The sequence below is a fragment of the Panthera pardus genome, unplaced genomic scaffold (genome assembly GCF_024362965.1).
Source record: "Panthera pardus isolate Hobbes unplaced genomic scaffold, ASM2436296v1 HiC_scaffold_15, whole genome shotgun sequence".
NCBI lineage: Eukaryota > Metazoa > Chordata > Mammalia > Carnivora > Felidae > Panthera > Panthera pardus.
The window spans coordinates 16,292,527-16,311,009 of NW_026526710.1; the positions used below are offsets into that span (position 1 = coordinate 16,292,527).

Sequence of the window (18,483 nt, forward strand, 5' to 3'; positions counted from 1 at the left end):
TTTAATGCCATCTTTTAGACAAGAAAATTGCAGATCAGAAAGGTCAAGAAGCTAGCTGAAGGTCAGGCAAGCACTGGAGGTGTGGTTTGAATAGCCCATTGCCCACTGAGGAGCAGCCTCCCATCAACAGACCCCCCAGGGCTCCTTTTCACAAGCCCAGGTCTGAGGGCAGGACAGACACTAGGCCTTCTCAACCCACTCCTCTCTGTCATTTACAGAGGCAGGAGCATCCCCCCTCCACAGAGGGACAGGGACTTGCCCATGGTCACACAGCCCAGCAGCAGAGTCAGGAGAAGTACTCAGGCCCCCTGACACCCTGGATCCATGGTGGGAACCCACCCCACGCAGAGTAATAGCCCATGTGATGAACCTCTACAGGCCCAGATGCCACCCTGCCACCTAAATGATCACTACCTGGATCTCAGCCCCTAGTGCCTAGGGCAGGCTGCTAGCCCAGCTCTCTCTTCAACCTGTACAATTTCACCGGGACCCTTCTCTGAGGGTAGATGTGTCTGGAATGGCCTCTCATTGCAATACCCTTCAATGTCTCTGAAAGGAGAAGGCCAGTCTCACCTCATTTGCAAGCTGGGGATGAGGGCCCCACCTGTGCCTGTTACACCCACACTTGAGGGGCCAAGAGGCTCCCACCTCCCAGAGCTGACCGCTAACCAGGCCCCCCGCAGGGTCCATCTCTACGCTTCTCATTCCGCTCTTTCTAGCTGGCCAGGTTTGCAAGCATTATCCTGCCCACAGAAATGTTCTGTTTGGTCTTACAGAATGTTTACTCACAGGGCACCAGAGGGACACACTCTGCAGTCTGCCCCCAGGGCATCTGACATTGAGGCTGAATCCTGGCTGCTCTTGACCCACTGTGCTGGCTCCTGGGGCTCCTCCCACAGCCGAGCAAGCTCCCTTCCAGGTCCTGTTCTAAGCACCATGCCCACCCAACTACAACTTCCACAGCTCCTCATCCTCAGACCTACTGTGGAGAGTGGGACACAAGAGAGGTAAGAAGGAAGGTCTGGCCTGGAGGGGTCTAGCAGTCAAAGAGGTTACTCTTGGGGCGTGTGGGTGGCCCAGTTGGTTAAGTATCCAACTCCTGATTTCAGTTCAGGTCATGATCTCACAGTTTTTGAGTTCAAGCCCCGCATCAGGCTCTGCGCTGACAGTGCGGAGCCTGCTTGGAATTCTCTCTCTCTCCCTCTGCCCCTCCCCCACTCATGCCGTGTGTGTGTGTGTGTGTGTGTGTGTGTGTGTGTGTGTGTGTACAAAACAAAAGAAGTTACTGTCATCAGTCCTGAGGTACAGCTGCTTTTTAGCTTTCAGACAAAGATGAGCATCCTCACAACCAAGCAGATAGCAAGTGGATATGAGGCCCAATGCTCCCTGTCAGCAGCCAAATGTTCAAGAGAATGGTGACCAAGAAAATCATCAGCAGGACAATAGAAGAAAAACAGCTTAATACCTAACTGTATATTCTCTTCTTTTTTAAAAAATTAACTCCAAAATTCACCTTCAGAATAAATTCATCCAAAGTGATAACAGGAACATCATTTAAACTTTTCATTAAGAACATAACTGCATTAGAAATGACACTATATCCAAAATAAAAGTTGGAAATCAAAACCAATCTAAAACCAGAAGACATACTTTAGACAAAATTCACTTGGAAGTTTCTGTAAAGGATTCTCAAGATGGAGCCACAGCATCAGCTCCCAGTAAAATAAATTTCAAATGTTTGTAATTACAAACACTCCATGACTTCAGATGGTGTTTTCAGGAGACTCTGCATGATTAAACCTGACTCCAGGGCTGAGGCTTGGAGTCTACAACTTCAAGGATGTCTGCCCTAAACCAGGGCTTTATAAAGCTATTAGTGTGACCAGTCAGCAAAATTACAAGGCTCATTACAGATCAGAGGGAGTTAATTTCTAAAAGGAGCTCTTTCTAATAAATTCATGTTAAGTGAATTTAACTGCCTCTGTGTCTTCTAGATCTAGAGAGTCAAAGAACCCTATTTTTTCTTAGAGTTTGAAATTATAACAAACAATACGGTAAATACAGCAAGTTTCACTCGTGCAAAATCTCCAAAAATGCAAGTTTCAAGCATCAGGAACCGCAAGCAGGAGCTTCACCAGTTTGCAAGGCTTTAACCTTAACAACAGCTAATGTCCCCCCCCCCCCCCCACCGCAACACTGACAAAGGGCTCCCTGGCTAGCACGCCTGCACATCCCTGGGCTGTCGTTCAAGACACCCCTGGGCTGTCGTTCAAGACACCCCTGGGCTGTCGTTCAAGACCACAAGACCACATTGCCTGCGGGCGGCATCCTCAAAGCTGGTCCTAGCTTAAACCCAGGTGGCCACTTACACGGACTCTCCTGATCTGTCACAGCTTGCTCAAAGGGCAAAGAGAAGTTGGTTGGATCATGCACTGAGCACAGCTGACACCACGGTTAGCCCCAGGACCCCAGGACGAGGCCCTTGGGGGCAAAGCAGCAATTCTACCAGCGCTCCAGGGGCACGCGGGCCCCAAGCCTACTCTGGGGAACTAAGTGGGGGGGGGGGGGGGGAGGGGTTACACAGGGACCGCCTCTTCCTTATTTCCAGAAAGCTCTGTATTATACTTTGTTTCTTTTGCAGCTGTTAATCAGTCGGACGTGTCTAGAGCCACAACCCTCTCTCCAAAATGCCCCGCGCTTGAAGCGAGTCCGGAGCGCACGCTGGCTAGGTACCGGGACAGGGGTTTCCCGAGGCTCTCCGTGCTCCCCACGCAGCGAGGGAGTGACATCAGAGACTCGAGTGGACTGATCATGTAGCCCGCCCGGCGCCAGGCGGGCGGGCGTGCGCAGGGATCCGAGCCTTTAGGCGGAAGCCGGGCAGCACTAACCCTTCTTAAATTTATTCAGGCAGCCGGAGCTGCAGAAGGAGCGCACGGAGGCCGACTCCCAGCAGCCGCGTCCCTTCATCCCCGTGGCGGGGCAGCCTCCGAGTAGCCGGGCGCTACATGGCGCCGGCCCGAGGGCCCCCACAGACGCGCGCACAGCTTGGCGGGCCTCCCGGCGGAGGTGGCGAGTGCTCTCGGTCCCGGCGCCGCGTTACCACAATGCACCACTGCTGCCCGCCCGCCGCCCGGTGCACGAGCCCGTTAACCCCGTCGGCGCCACAGGAGTCGAGCGGAGCTTGAGCTGCGGCCTCCCGGTCTCTTCTCCCTGGAGCGGGGGCCCCGCCCGCCCGCCGCCAGGTACCCCGTGCGACCCCGAGGGCATCCAGGTCGGACTCAGGTGTCCGGCGGGCTCCTCAATTAAACGTCACATTTTAATGAGAAAATCCGGCCGAAGGTGCCGCCTCCTGTAGCAGCAGGATTGGCGTTGCTTTATTTCAAAGGGAAAGGTGCCCTTGAGAGCTAAGGGCACATGGGAAATGAGGATGGCCCAGGGCCTGACGGTGATTCCAAGAAATCGGGGTCACTTCTGAGACCTGGTCACCCTCTGATTCCCCTGTGGTGCCCGGTGAGCCTGGTGCACCTGTTTCTGACCACCTGCAGACACCTGTCCACCGTCCTAGAGGAAGGCAACAGGCGGGGCCCAGGGAGCCGGCTACCTTGGCACTGCTACCGCAGGGCTGCAGGCACCTAGGAACAAGAGTCTCTCTTCTCTCCTCAGACCTCTCTGAACACAATTCGCCTGTCCAGCTGCCGACACGAGTTCTCCGTGGGATGTCTGATGGACAACCCAAACCTAACTGTCCAAGTCTGAGCTCCCAATGGCACCCCCAACCTGTGACCTCATCCTTCCCGCAGTCCTCCCCACCTCACCTAGGACACTGCCATTCTTCCAGTTGCTCAGGACAGAAACCTGGAAGTCACCCTTGACTCCTATGTCTCTTAGACCCACCTCCAGTTGGTCAGCACATCCTGACAAGCCATAGTCTTAGAATACAGCCAGGATCTCATCCCTTCTCACCACCCCCACTACTGCCATCCAGGCCAGACACACCATCATCTTCCCTGCGGATTCTTCCAGAGCCTCCCAGCAGGTCTCCTGCTTCCACTTTGGTCCCTCACAGCCTACACTGAGTACAACAGCCAAAAGAATCTGTTCCAATGTATCTCAGACTCTTGTCACCCTTCCACTCTACATCCCCACAAACATACCTATCCTGTCTCCCTCCCTCTCTCAGCTTTAGCTACACTGACACCTTGGCTTGAACACTCACTGGAAGGCAGTCTAAGCCCAGGCTGGCCGTACTTATTGGCCCTGGCTCCCACCTTACTCTGCCCTGTTTGGATCTTGTTTCCCCCACTGGCCTACAGATTCTGGGCCCTAGGACTGGGTTTCAGCCCTTGTTCCACCCCTGACAAAGCCCTCCTCAACACCACCTCTTCACAGGAGTTCAGTCAAGGGAATTTACCAAATGTAATCTAATGCAACTGAGTCAAGTTTCATCAATTTAAAGGTTTTCAAATATTCAATGAAGCTCTTGTTATAATAAACTCAGGGTAAGCGGTGCCGGGTCAATAATTCCCTTCTGCGCCTTTGAAGCAACTGAGTATTTCTTCCACCTAGAGGATCAATCTAGAGCAATTGTGTTAGATTCGCTGGCCCAGGGGATATAAGGCATTTAGCCACTCTGGGCCTTGAATTTTTGGCTACGAAATGAAGAGCATGAGAATAATGCAAATGGCCGCCAGTGGAGGAGTGCTGACTGAATGCCACATGCTGGGCTTCAAGCTTTACCTACATTTCCTGCAGTGCCTCATGGTAATAGCCTTTGGTACAGTCCACCAACATCTTCTTTTACAGATGAGGAAACTAAGACTCTGAGGTAAAGTGACTTGCCTGGGGTCACCAGGCTTGGACCCAACCTGTTCTGGCTGACCTGGGAGGCACACTCTGAACCACATTCTGTGGGGTCCGTTAAGCAGAATATTGCTTCCCAGGCTCCCAGATGCCTCACAAGGAAAAGTGGGGTGAGACTGGAACAGTGCTCTGAGTGCTTTGGGAACCTTTCATGAACACACCAGCTATTTTTAAAAGATTTGCATGTAGAAGAACAATCCAACCCAGGATATTTAACCAGATACTCTGAGTTTCATGGACTCTGGAAGCTGGAAGAATCTTTCAAACTCAGAGCTGTGCCCTCCATCTCAGAGCTGAGGAAGGGGAAGGCACAGGGGCTGAGTACCTGGTGCCTATCCTCACAGTGAGTGGATGCTGGGGTCACCGACCCTGTTTCCTTTGTCCACTTCCCCTTACTTAGAGCTGTATAATGGAGAAGACAGGGAACAAAACACACCCAGGGAGGAAACTAAAACAGTAAAGAGAAATATGAAAGAAAATCATGCAGTCCTACTAAGGCAAACACATATCTTCTCCTTGCTACATAATTGTCTTCTGCTATAAGTGATGTCAAACAATTATCAGATTCTGCTCATGTGAAATACTTTAAAACTCTGCAACCTCGCTTCGCAGGCAGCCAGAACAGCATCTATTTGTCCTTAAAGGAGAAGATACACTAGCTGAAATGTCTTAGTTGACCCAGCAGCGAGAAATCCAAGAGACAGAGCAGGAGATGATGGATGGGTAATTCAGGCCCTGAGGCCTGTCAAAGTTTCCCTCCTGTCCATGTGTGGGTCAGGCTGAACCCCAGTCTGCTCCTGCCCCTCATCTTCATGCGTGCATAGAGGGCAGCTCCTGAACAGCTCCAGGTGGACAGCCACCAACATCTTAAACATGATGTCCTAAAATCAAGTGCACTAACTCTGTAACCTTCCTGAGATCCACTCACCCCAAATACCCTGCACTGACAATCCTGGAGGCAACTTCAACCCTGTCTCTAGGCTGTAATTGACCCTACATCAAGACCAGTTGATTTGGTCACGTCAGAGTTTTTGGCTTCCCCTCATGTCTATGGTGACCACTCCTTTGTCACAGCTCCTCTGGGCTGCTGCTGCTGCAACAGCCCCCCTACAGGCTGACCTCCTCACTTCTACTTGCTACCAGGACATTGTTACACAGGCTCTGTTTCCAATATGTTTCCTCCTTTGCTCAGTAATATGGCAGACACACCCACTCAGCCAAAATTCACACATACATATCTGTGTGTGTTTGTGTGCACATGCATATGTGGGGAAGATAGGTATACTTGTTGTCCATCCCAGTACTGGGGGTAACAGAGAAACTGGTCCCAGGCCTCAAGAGGGGTGGGGGAACATGTGGTAGCACACTGTAAGAACCACGGACACACATCCACACCCTCCAGCCCAGAATAATGAATCCCCTGGGATTCATCACAAGTGAACAGTGGGAAAGGAGCACAAAGTTCTGCATCCAATGCCATTTGTTGCAAAAACCTAGAAGCAACCTAACAATATAACAGCAGGCAAATGTTTATTTCATCAACTTCGCGGAATATCACGGAGCCATTTAGACTTATGTATGTGATGACTCTGCAGAAATAAGAAACTGTGCTTAAAAAGAAAATGCTAAGAGGAAAAAGGCAAATCATGCAATATATTTATAATTGTGTGAAAACTATCCATACATGGAATGTTAATATAGTAGGGTCATAGGCGAATCTCCCCCAGCCTGGGCTCCCAGAATGCCCCAAGGTTCTTTCTTTCCCAGGACCTAACTCGTCCTACTGTGGGGGTTCCTACTTACTTGTGTATCTCCCACACCAGACTGCAAACTCCTTAAGGGCAGAGACTGTGGTCTTTTCTTACTGCTCCCAGACTCTAGCATGGCCCAGCACATGGTAGGCACACACTGAATGAATGAACACAGGAATAAACAAATAAATCAATTCATTGATAAATCAATCAATGAAAGCAACTTTATCAGGAGCCCTATTTGGCCCAGCCTACACACTCACACACTACCTTCTTGCCTTCCCAAGCTTTCTGTCACCGTCCTTCCCCTCCCAGCAGGTGGCCCCTCATAGATGGCATTTCTGGTGCACACCATCAGGCAGCCCCTTCCCCTCTGCACCTCTGCCCTTGACTGGACCTTGACTAGACCATGCAAAGGTGAGCACAGGCTGAGGAGGTCCCCAAGGGCAGGATCCAATGGCGGCTTCCTGACCTGAGTTGGTCACAGCCCTCCACTGCTGTGGGACTTAGGGACCTTTGGTTCCCCCTCTGGGCCTCAAACTCATCACTAATGAAGGGCTCAGGCCCTCAGGAGAGAGGCATTGACCTCTGTGTTGTCTGGAGAATCAACCTCTCCAAGGGCCTGCCTAGCATACATGTTCCTTGTGGAGGTATCTTAAGAATGAAGTCCTTTAAAACAGCAGTGTTCTAAGAATAGCTGCTCATAGATGCTGACTGCTATCCTCATTAATAAATGATTCTGCACCAAAGCCAAATAATTAATTTCAGAGCAATTTATGATAATGTGTTGCTAGGCAATTAAAATAAACTTCCGAGGGGGGAAAACTTCAATTTGTTGTTGATTATTTTAGATCAGAAAGATGGAATAGGGGAGAGTGCACTTGGTCAAACTAGCTTAAAAAACGGCAAACACAAGATAGAGTTCACTAGGGACAGTGCCTTAGGCCTGACTCTGCCTGCATGTCCCTTCTGCTGCTAGTAACAGCCCCAGAGACCACTTCTCTGGGAGCTGAGTCTGGTGGGCTTTGCTCTGGAGTGAGCCAGGGGCTACTGTATCCCTGCACATGTGTTTGGAAGAAGTGGCCTGCCTGAAGACCAGGTCGCCTAGAGGACCCCGTGGAGAACGAGGGTCAGGTCCCACCAGGCAGTTCTGAGGATGCTTGGCCTCTTTTCAGCCCTTTTTGTTCACAGAAGTGGCTGGCCCCCAGCTGGCCCATTCGATTGCTTATACCACTTATTGACCAAAAGGCCTTTTGCTTGTTGAGGTCTAAATAACACTTTGACCAACAAATCCCTCAAGACATCCAAAGGGCTGGGATTCCCAGGTGATTAGTATCCATTTGTCTAGTCTTCAATTATTTCTTTTTCAAAAAACTTATTTTAAAAAAAAGCAACAAAAATGATTGAAAATACAAGTCTATTGCAGAATGTTCCTCCTTCATGGAAAAAAAAAAGTACAAATTAAAGCAGCTCGGAGGTAGGTGGCTTTTTAAGTATATTAAAATGGCCCAAAATGTATTGAATTATTAACACCAAATGCAAATGAGATGGCAGTGAAGCTGGCATGCTCATTCATTGCTGGTGGCATGGAACAACAGTATGCTCATTCCAGAAAGAGATATTACAGCTCATCAAGGTGCTGTGATGATGTTGCCTTTCTCAACTCAGTAATCCGACTCCCGGGAATTTTCCCTCAGGAAATAATTCAAGAGAAGCAAAGAGCATTCAGTACAAAGACATTCATTGCATCATTATCTATAATAGCATAAATGGGGAAACTCAAATGCACAAAAATCAGACGGTAATTCAAAACATTAGAGTACATCAACTCAGTGGAATATTACACAGCCATTAAAATGATCATTATAAAGATAGACTGTTAGTTATAATGTGGGGTGAAAAAGGCAGAGCATAAAGGCCATATTTAATACGATGCCAATGATGTGAAATACAAGGGTATGTGCAGAGTGGGGAAGAGAAGGTAATGTGCAAAAGTCAAAAACAGTTTTGTGAGGGCGTGAGATTACTGGGGAGTTACTCATATTCCAAATATTCTTTATCTTACTGTGGAATCTTTGTCCACAACAACAACAACAATTGAGCAAGCTACATTCAGTCAAATGAATTATTTGAAACCCTTTTCCAAGGGGCCAAAGGAGGTACAGAAGAGTCAGCCAGCCGGGAATAGGTGCCCTACCCTGCTTAGGGAGCATGGAGTATGAGGCAATAGGATGGCAGGGAACCAGGATGGGTGGGACCAATGAACAGGAAGTCATGGCAGTGGAACCAAAGCAGTCCCAGCATCACTCAGGCTGCCCCGGGGAGGCCTGCACTTAGGGTTCAGATGCATGGGTCTGAGCACAGAGCTGCAACCTGCTCACCAGGTGACATGAACCAAGTGCAGGAGCCTCTCTGAGCCTCACTTTCCTGATTCTCATCCAGATACAGTGCTCGCTCCCTATTATCGGCTGAATTGTGTCCACCCAACCCAAATTCATATGTGGAAGTTCAAACCCACAGTGCCTCAGAATGTGACTGTATTTGGAGAAAGAGCCTTTAGAGAGGTGACTAAGGTAAAATGAGGTCATATAGGTGGGCCCCTATTCCATACGACTGGTGTTTTTATGCAAAGAGATCAAAGGGCACCTGGGGGGCTCAGTCGGTTAAGCATCTGATTCTTTTTTTTTTTTTTTTTGATGTTTATTTATGTTTGAGAGAGACAGAGGGAGAGAGCTTGCTCCACAAGGAAGCGGAGGAGGGGCAGAGAGAGAAGGAGACACAGAATCCGAAGCAGGCTCCAGGCTCTAAGTTGTCAGCACCGAGCTCAACGTGGGCTCGAGCTCATGGAGCGCGAGATCATGACCTGATCCAAAGATGGATGCTCAACCGACTGAGCCACCCATGTGCCCTAAGCATCTGACTCTTGCTCTTGGCTCAAGTCATGATCTTTCAGTTTGTGAGATTGAGCCCTGAGCTGGGCTCTGCACTGACAGCACAGAGCCTCCTCGAGATTCTCTCTCTCCAACCCCCCCGCCCCTCCCTCACTTACTCTCTCTCTCTCAAAAATAAATAAATAAACTTAAAAAGAAAAGAAAGAAAGAAAATTAAAAAGAAAAAAAAGAAGAGGAGATCAGGACACACACAGACATGTGCAGACCGAGGGATGACCATGTGAGGAGACAACTAGAAAGCAAACAACATATAAACCAAGGAGAGAGGCCTCAGAAGAAACCAAACCTGCTGACACCTTGATCTCGGACTTCTAGCCTCCAGAGCTGTAAGGAAATACATTTTTGTTGCTTAAGCCAGCCAGTATGTGGTATTTCATGGCAACCGGAACAAAGGAATACACCTCCCTTTGCAGAGCCACAAGGATGACATCACCAGCACGGGGCAGGAACTCAAAAGACATTTGGGAAAAGTGAACCAGGTCTGAGGCAGGGTCTTGGCACCCCGAAAACCACTGCCTCAGACAAGGCCTGTGCTGAAAGACTGGGCCTCAATGTCTATCGGTGAGTTAGTTTAACTGTGAAGTTTAGAATGGCTATGGAGTTCTGCAAGACAGCTTCTGTGATCCTCATGGCAACTGGGATGAGGTTGGGCAGGAGAGACAACACTGTACATAGCTGGCAAAATGAAAGTTTAATAAAGTTAAGGGGTTTTATTCAAAGCCAAAGAGCAAAAACAGACCAGAGAAGGGTCACTAATGCAACATCTTAAACCTCCAAGCTCCACTTTTCCACACTACTAAAAAATAAGGCTCTGACTGATTGATCTTACAACACGAAAGCTTAGAAATTCCATAGCACCAAAGCCACCATAAATCAAGTTAAAAGATAAGCAACACAGAAAATACTTGCAAAATACATAATTGACAAAGGAGAAAGAACCATAACTCAGAATGAGCTCCTACAAATCAGCATAAAACCACAAATATCTAAACAGCAAAATGGCAATAAATATAAATATACAAGTCACAAAATGTGCATGGTCAATAAACAGATAAAAGTAGACTCAATCTCTATCAGTAATAAGAGAAATGCAATGACAACCCACACTGTTGGGACATATAAATTTATGCCCTCTTTTTGGCTGACAATTTGATAGTGTCTGTTGTTATCCATCATGGGTATCCACTGGATATAAATTGGCAATCCTACTGCTAGCAATCTATGCTTTGGAAAAACTTACACACATGCACAAATTTGCATGCACAAGAAGGTCTACTACAGCATTACAGTGAAACTAATAAAATGTAAAGAACCTACTGCCCATCAAGAGAGAGACAATTAGGGGCGCCTGGGTGGCTCAGTCAGTTGAGCGTCTGACTTCGGCTCAGGTCATGATCTCATGGTTTATGAGTTCGAGCCCCACATCGGGCTCTGTGCTGACAGCCCAGAGCCTGGAGCCTGCTTCAGATTCGGTGTCTCCTCCTCTCTCTGTCTCTCCCTTCCATGCTCATGCTCTCTGTCTCTCAATAATAAATGTTTAAAAAAGAATTTTTTTTAAAGAGGGAGATGATTAAATACATTATGACACACTTTAGAATTCCATGCAGTTATTTTAAAAATGAGATCGGTCTATATGTACTGACACATAAGGATCTCCAAAATATATCAGTAAGGGAAAAAGCAAGCTGCTTATCAATATGCAAAATACGATCTCATTTATATATATATAACTATGTGTGTGTGGGTGTGTGTGTGCTTACATGGCTTTGTAAAAGCATGGGAAAAATCTGGAAAAGTATCACTGGTAACCAATGCGTGTGTATATTCCTTGGGAAGGAGGTACTGAAAGATGACTACGTTGTATGTTATTTATTCTAGAGTCATTTAAATATTTTACAATTTTGTATTTCCTAATGAATGTTATCGCTCAACAAATTAAAATTGGCAAGAATCAACTCCTGCCTGTGTTGAATTCTGAGACCCTACAAAAGACTCTCTAATGGTGGAAGGTCAGGCATGAAGGGAGGTTCATAATGAGTGAGTTTTGGGAGCAGGAGGGTCCAGAAATCACATCAGAGAAGCCACCACATCAGTGCACACAGACCAACCTGGAAGGCAGCAATCAGAGAGGGGCTGGATCATTTGACGCACCCGTGGCACAATCCCCATGAGGCGGAGGAACAGAGCCGCCCATGGTGACGGGCCCTGCAAAGAACGGACACAGATGCAACCAAGTGTGGGAGGCAAAAGGCTCAGGCACCTGTCATTTGGCCAGGTTGCAGGCCTCATCCCACCCTCAGCCACCAGGCTGTTGGTAGGTGCTCTTGCCTACAGACACCAGTGACCTCGAGAGTAGTGGCTATGGCTCAGGGATGAGGCTCAGGAGGGGCCGCCATGTTGATGTCCAGGCATCCACCTGTGCTCACTTCACCAGGGCTGCTCTGGGTTGCATAGTCCAGAGAGGTGTTAGGAAAAATGTCAGAAAAGGAGAGAGGACGTTGTAGGCAAGTAGAGACTGCAGATACAGGGAAGAAGTGACAGATAAGCTGCTGCTCAAAAGAGTCACCCCTGAATGCAGCAGCCCCATGTGATGCCCTCTCTAGTGCCCTTACTGTGGCAGGCATGAGTCACACCAGTGGCCCCTTTTTGAAACACCCTGCTTCCTGCTCCTGTGGCCACACACCCATTGTCCTCCACCCTCCTCTCTCCCTGCTCCCAGGCAAGATTCAGTCCTCACTCCCATGTTCTTCCCACTTCATGCTGGGTGGGGCCCAAATGATGGTGTCCATGCCCACGACTCATTGTCCTGTCTCCCTGTTCATGTTTCCCCATCTGTACCATCACTATGGTCCTCCCCTTCAAGCCCCAGATATCCATGGCTACCTGGATGACACCCACACTCAACCTGTCCCCACTGAGCCCAGTATCTTGCCTCTGCTCCCTCAGGACAACCTTTCCCTCTCCAGAGAATTCTTTCTGCCCCCAGGTACCAGGCTGGAGACTTGAGGGTCAGCTCCTATGTTCTCTCCCTCACCTTGGGCCCCTACATGCAATGCATCCCAAGTCCTGAGGACGTTAACTTCATTAAATTTTTTTTTTAATGTTTATTTATTTTTGAGACAGAGAGAGACAGAGCATGAACGGGGGAGGGTCAGAGAGAGGGAGACACAGAATCCGAAACAGGCTCCAGGCTCTGAGCTGTCAGCACAGAGCCCGACGTGGGGCTCGAACTCACGGACCGCGAGATCATGACCTGAGCCGAAGTCGGCCGCTTAACCGACTGAGCTACCCAGGCGCCCCGGACGTTAACTTCAAAATAGCTTCCAAATTCATACCCTCTTCTCCCCCTCGGGTGAGTAAGCCACCCCCAGCTCACTTTCAAGGTCTCAGATTCTACATTTACCCCTTCTGATCCATCTTTCAAGCTGCCATGGAGACAATTTACTGAAAATACACCATCCACTCTGTCACTTCCCTTCCATGGGTCCTCGATACCCACAGAAGCAAGTTCAAGTTCAAACTCCTTGGCAAACCACAGCCAAACAGGAGGTAAGCCTTGTGGGCCTCAGCACTCCTTACTCCTTAGCTTCACCCCTGCTCCTCCCTCCCTTGCCTTTACTCACCTGGCTGAGATGCCCTGCCTTTCCCTCCCTTGGCTGGCTCCTGTCATCTCTGGATACTGAGTGTGGGCCCCTCCCTAAGGAGCCTTACTTGACAGCTGCCACCCCAGAGAGGGATGGAAAGCTATCTGGAGAGGGTCCTTCCTCAGGGTTCTCCTCACACCTTTGCCCATCACAAGCTGTACTCATCACACTGACTCATAAGGATCTTGTCTGTCCCCCTGCAAATAAATAGTGCCTTGAGGTCCGGGAAGGGGGCATACTCTCTGTATTAGCTTCCTAGGGCCACCACACACTAGGTGGCTTCAAACAACAGAAATTTATTCTCTCACAATTCTGGAGGCTAGAAGTCCACCATCAAGGTGTTGGTAGGGTCATGCTCCCTCTGAAGGTTGTAGGGAAGGATCTCTCCTTGCCTCTTTTAGTTTCTGGTGGCCCGGGGTGTTCTTTGGCCTGTGGAGGCATAAATCCAATCTCTGCTTCCATCTTCACATGGCCTTCCCCTCTGTGTATGTGTCTGAGTCCAAATTTCCCTCTTTTTAGAAGGACATCAGTCATATTGGATTCAGGACCATGCTCGTGACCTCATCTTAACTTGATTACATCTGTGAAGACCCTATTTCCAGTCACATTCACAGGTACTGAAGGGGTAGGTCTTCAATATATCTTTGGGGAGGGGGACACACTATAATCCATAGCCCTTACTTTGGTATCACTATTGCCAAGAACTGTTAATGGATGGCTGAGCCAGTGTGCTCTGGGTCTAGACAGGGGAGGAACAGTCAGATGAAGAAGGCATCTTGAAGTTGGACCTGGAGGAGATGGGAGGGAAGAAGCATGTCCAGGTGGAAGGAGGAAAACTGCATGGGAGAGGAGGGAGAGCTGGGCTGCATGAGAGGCCTTGGCTCTGTGCTTTGTGGTGCAGGGAGCTGGGCCAGTCTGCAGAAAGGCTTTCAGGCTGGGCTGAAGCATCTGCCCTGGTACTGTGGAAGCAGTAGGCAGCCATCAGGAAAGCAGTGACAAGAGCAGAATAAGTGTTCCTGAAAGATTAATCTTCCTGAGGCATAGAGGGGCAAGTCTAAAAGGAGCCCTCCCAATGCAGGGAGTTACCAATAATGAGGAACTAAACCAGGGCAGTGGCAGCGGGGCAAGGAGAGAATCCAGAGAAAATTGGTTGGGAGAATGGACAGGGCATGACCTCAGGCAGCAAGGAGAGGAAGAGGTTGAAGCTTGAAGGGGTTCAGTGGCCAGTGACTGAAAACAGCAGCCCAGGGAGAGCACTGTGCCTGCAGAAGCGGCAATCAGTTTAGCCTCATGAAATACCATTCAATTTAAAAAGCAAGCTCATGGGTACACTCATTAAGTAATCACTGAAGCAGGGCATGTGTGCAAAACAGCTGTAAGAGTCCACACACTTTGTAAATAACTCAAGTTTATGGGAAACAAACACGTCTTTTTATATCAATGCCTGGTACCCTGGCTGTTAGCAGCATGCATTTTGGAAGAAAGGTCTCAAGCCAAGGGAACTAGAAATTCAACTGAATAACCTTTAAATTACCTCATCACCTTGGGCAATGGAAATCAATGCAGTCTGCAAAGGGCTACCATGTGCCAGCAGAGGCCAGATGGAGCTGGTTCTCAGGCAGGGGATCCAGGGGCAGAGGGAGCTGTCCACCATGGGGGCAACTCTGGGATCAGTAGAGGTCCTGGGACTTCGGAGGCCCTTTCTGAGAGAGCTACCAGCAACACCCCAGACTTACCAGAGAGGCATTGCTGAGGCACAGCATTAGGAGAGGCTCTTGCCTTGGGGAATAGAATAAAGACCCTTCTCTCCACTCCCCCCACCTTCATGGATGATTCATTCCCTCTCTGGGCCTCAGGCACTTCATATCACCGGAGGATAGCCTCATTGATTTCCAAGGGCTCTTCTACCTTCCAGCTCTGCTTACGGCTGTGGCTACCACCCCTGTTGCCTGATCACAAGCCTCATCCCAGGTGGGGATGAGAAGATCTGGCAAACCTGAAAGGGAAGGACTCAGACACTAACTCCTCCAAGTTGTGATTCTGTACCGCTGATCCTAACCCCTGCTTTTTCTTCTTCCTCTGGCCACCCAGCGATGGGTGCTATCACCTCAGTGTGAGAAGGATGTACTGTGAGCCTGGAGATCAAGGTGACTCTGGGTGTGTTGCTCCCCTTTTCTGTGCCACCAGCTCATCTGTGAGGCCCTCTCCTCATGCTGGAGAGGTGGGTGCCACGGTCAGACCTTGGGCACCTATGATCTAACATCTGAGAATGTCTCCTCATTCACATGATAGGGATGGTAATAGTTTTATTTCACAGGGTTGTTATGAGGATTGAGTTACTACAGAAAAGCCTGGCCAGTGTTTGCTGCTAGTACCACAGGGTCTGGGGGACATAAGCAGGACGAGAAGACATGCATTATTGGAGGAACAGCAGCAGCCTCTCCCCACAAGAAAGCATCCCCTGCCACAAGTCCTTTCCTGGAAGGGGTTTCTCTGAACAGAGACCCCTCATGGCCTTTGACATTTAGGCTCCCTTCTTCCTGGAGGGAACACTCCCCTTGTCTCCTTTTGCCCAAGCTCCACTGCTGGTCAGCCAAGGTCCCTGGATGACAGCAGACCCAAGTACAGTCCCCACCTTGGGAACACTACCTCCAGCAGGACCAGGCTACCCCAAAGCAAACTACTGAGTCCTTTAATGGCCCTCACAGTTTCAGTATAAACATCAATGTGTGGGGATTTTTGTCTCAATATGCTCAGATTCTTCTAATAAGTGGTGATGGTAGGCCATGGCAAGAGATTTCAAGGATAACATTGAGCCCCTACAATCCTGTGCTGTTTACATACTAGGCAGCTGTTACTTTCTCTATTTTTCATATGATAAAACCGAGGCTCAGAGAGGCTCAACCACAGGATGTAGTTAGTAAGAGGTAAAATGGGAATTTTGAGGTCGCTCAATCTACAAAGCGAGGCCTTTTTTCACCTCCTTTACACAACACAGCTGTGACCACCATCTCAAACAACAAGATGAACTGTATTCACCAAAATGAAATTTGTTCAATTGCCATATATTCATTACTATATCATGTTCTGTTGCTGTATATATCTTTATTTCCTGCCTTGGCCTTGAGAAATCCAGTCAGAAAAGTTCTGTTCATGTTTTCCATGCACATTTTATAATTTTACATAGATGCTGGCTTGCATGTGATAAAACCAAGTGCAGGACTTCTGAACAGAGACTGTGAGCTGGATCTAGGACTGTGTAGCATCTAGACAACCGTCAAATGTTATCTTCCTCAGTTACAGAGGAGAACTTGAGCCCACCTTAATTATTGAGGAGGTTTTAAGTTGCTCAGATTGTGAATAAAAATAGGTAGCCTGATGGCATTACAGGCAGAGAGCATGCTAAATATATGCATACACACCCCAACTTGATCTAGTTACAGAAAACTTTGGGCCTATAAATGTATTTTCAAAATAAACAACATGCAAAGCTCAAATATATTGTTTTCCCAAAGCAAAAGCAATGGCTTGCTGCTTGGCCAGCCTGCCATTATGCATTTTGGACTTGATATTTTTATGAACGAAGTCAGCAAGGATCTCAAAGTACAGTTATGAGTCAGTCATCCTTCCTGACAACTATTCTCTAAAGAGGTTTACTCATCTGGCCAAAATACAAAGTGTTGACATGGTAGGTAAAAACTTAACTACTGTAAACAAAAATGCTTTTGGGTGGGAAAAAAGTGGTGAAGAATAATGTAAATCAAGTACATGATAGACATGCAGTTATTATACTTTCTCCGGTATGACTTTTCCTCTCTTCAGAACACTGGCCAGAGATAAATGGTACCCGGTACCGAATGGTACCCAGTAATGCTACCACGTCCTTGGCATACATTTCCATCAGCACTGCAGCACCATTGCAGCTCACACTGACCCTAAAACCAGCACATCATCTCATACATCTTCTCTACCTCTCCTTCATTTCATCAGCACCATCATCAGGCATCCGATGATCCAAGGAAGTTGCCCACCAGAGTCATTTCTGATGCACATAGCTTAGGCTAGACAGTCAAAACAAAACAAAGACCCCAGCCCTCCAGCATGAGCCTGTTGAGATTCAGAGGCTTCATTTACAGCCACCTGGTTACAATAAGCACTTTACAAGGCTTGGCATCTAGACTTCTTCAGGGCCCTGGAGGACAGTCCCTCCAACTCCACCCCTCCTTCCTTCCACCCCTTCACCTCCCCAACACACCAAAAGTCCTTTGTCGAGGCAGTAGAGCCCCCCAACAGCCCACCCATCAGGTTCTAGGAGTCAAGAGGTCTATCTGTCTGACCTTGCCAGGTGATGGAGATGGGAACCGAATGCTGGTGGGATCGAAGGCAGAGGTGACCCATCAAGTTTAAACACATCTCCCCCTTCAGTGATGGCTCAAGGCAGGAGGGGGGGCAGCTTTAAGGGCCGAGGAAGCTCAAGGCTCCTGGCTGGGTAGTTGCCCAGCCTGACCCCAAACTGCTTACTCAGAGGCACAGGCTGGCTGGAGAAGGGCTTTTCCTGTGACAGGCACCACTGGAGTTTAAAATCCCCTTTGCGTGCTGGGAACACACACACACACACACACACACACACACACACACACACACACAAACACATACACACACACACAGTAGCAGGAAGTGCCTGCCCAGTATCCACTCCAAAGCTCTTCTGCCTGAGTCCAGCTCACTTACAACAGCCAGGTGCACTGAAGTGACCCTTGCCCTTGAAGCTCTGGTAATGGCAGCTCAGGTGCCTAAAGAGACTGGAGGAAGGCAGGGAAAGGGCTTTACCTCTTGATTGAAGCCCCTGGGGAAGGCTCAAGCCTACCTTCCCTGCTAAAAGATGGCTGGCCTCTGTGTGGGCTATATTCCAGTGGCTGGTCTACACGGGGCCAATCCCCTGCACTGAAAGGGGAGAGTATCATCCCTGTGACACCAACCTGGGCAAACATCCCTTCTCAGTATCATATAGTGGGCTGCACCCAGGGTGGTGAAGGGGACATGCTTAGTGACTGCCCTTAGACTTCTAGCTAAACCCGTTGTCCCCTGGCTTGTGAGGGCAGAGGGGCCTGCCCTCTATCCCAGGACTGAGTAAGTGCCAGGGCAGAGATCTGATCCCTCAGTCCTGTAGGCTGCTCAAGATGAGGGCTAGAAGAAATTTACAATAGGTAAGGAAAATTTAAAAGCCCAAGAGATCCCATGCCTCAAGGACCCGCCTGCCCCATGCTTGCTCCGCTT

The 18,483-nt window shown here is 48.8% G+C and overlaps 1 protein-coding gene across 4 annotated transcripts in view; it reads right to left on the minus strand.

Annotated features, from left to right (window-relative positions):
• OSBP2 (oxysterol binding protein 2) overlaps positions 1-18,483 on the minus strand; it is a 178,169-nt gene that overhangs the window by 69,961 nt on the left and 89,725 nt on the right. The window contains exon 2 of one of the 4 annotated variants that reach the window (XM_053902170.1): positions 11,671-11,767. The exons of 1 other annotated variant lie outside the window; for it this stretch is intronic. In XM_053902170.1, the coding sequence (XP_053758145.1) occupies positions 11,671-11,731 (61 nt within the window). In that variant the 5' untranslated portion in view covers positions 11,732-11,767. Of the gene's footprint in view, positions 1-2,888; positions 2,983-11,670; positions 11,768-17,543; positions 17,620-18,483 lie in introns of those variants that run through there. 2 more of the 4 variants (XM_053902169.1, XM_053902168.1) reach the window with 2 other exon arrangements.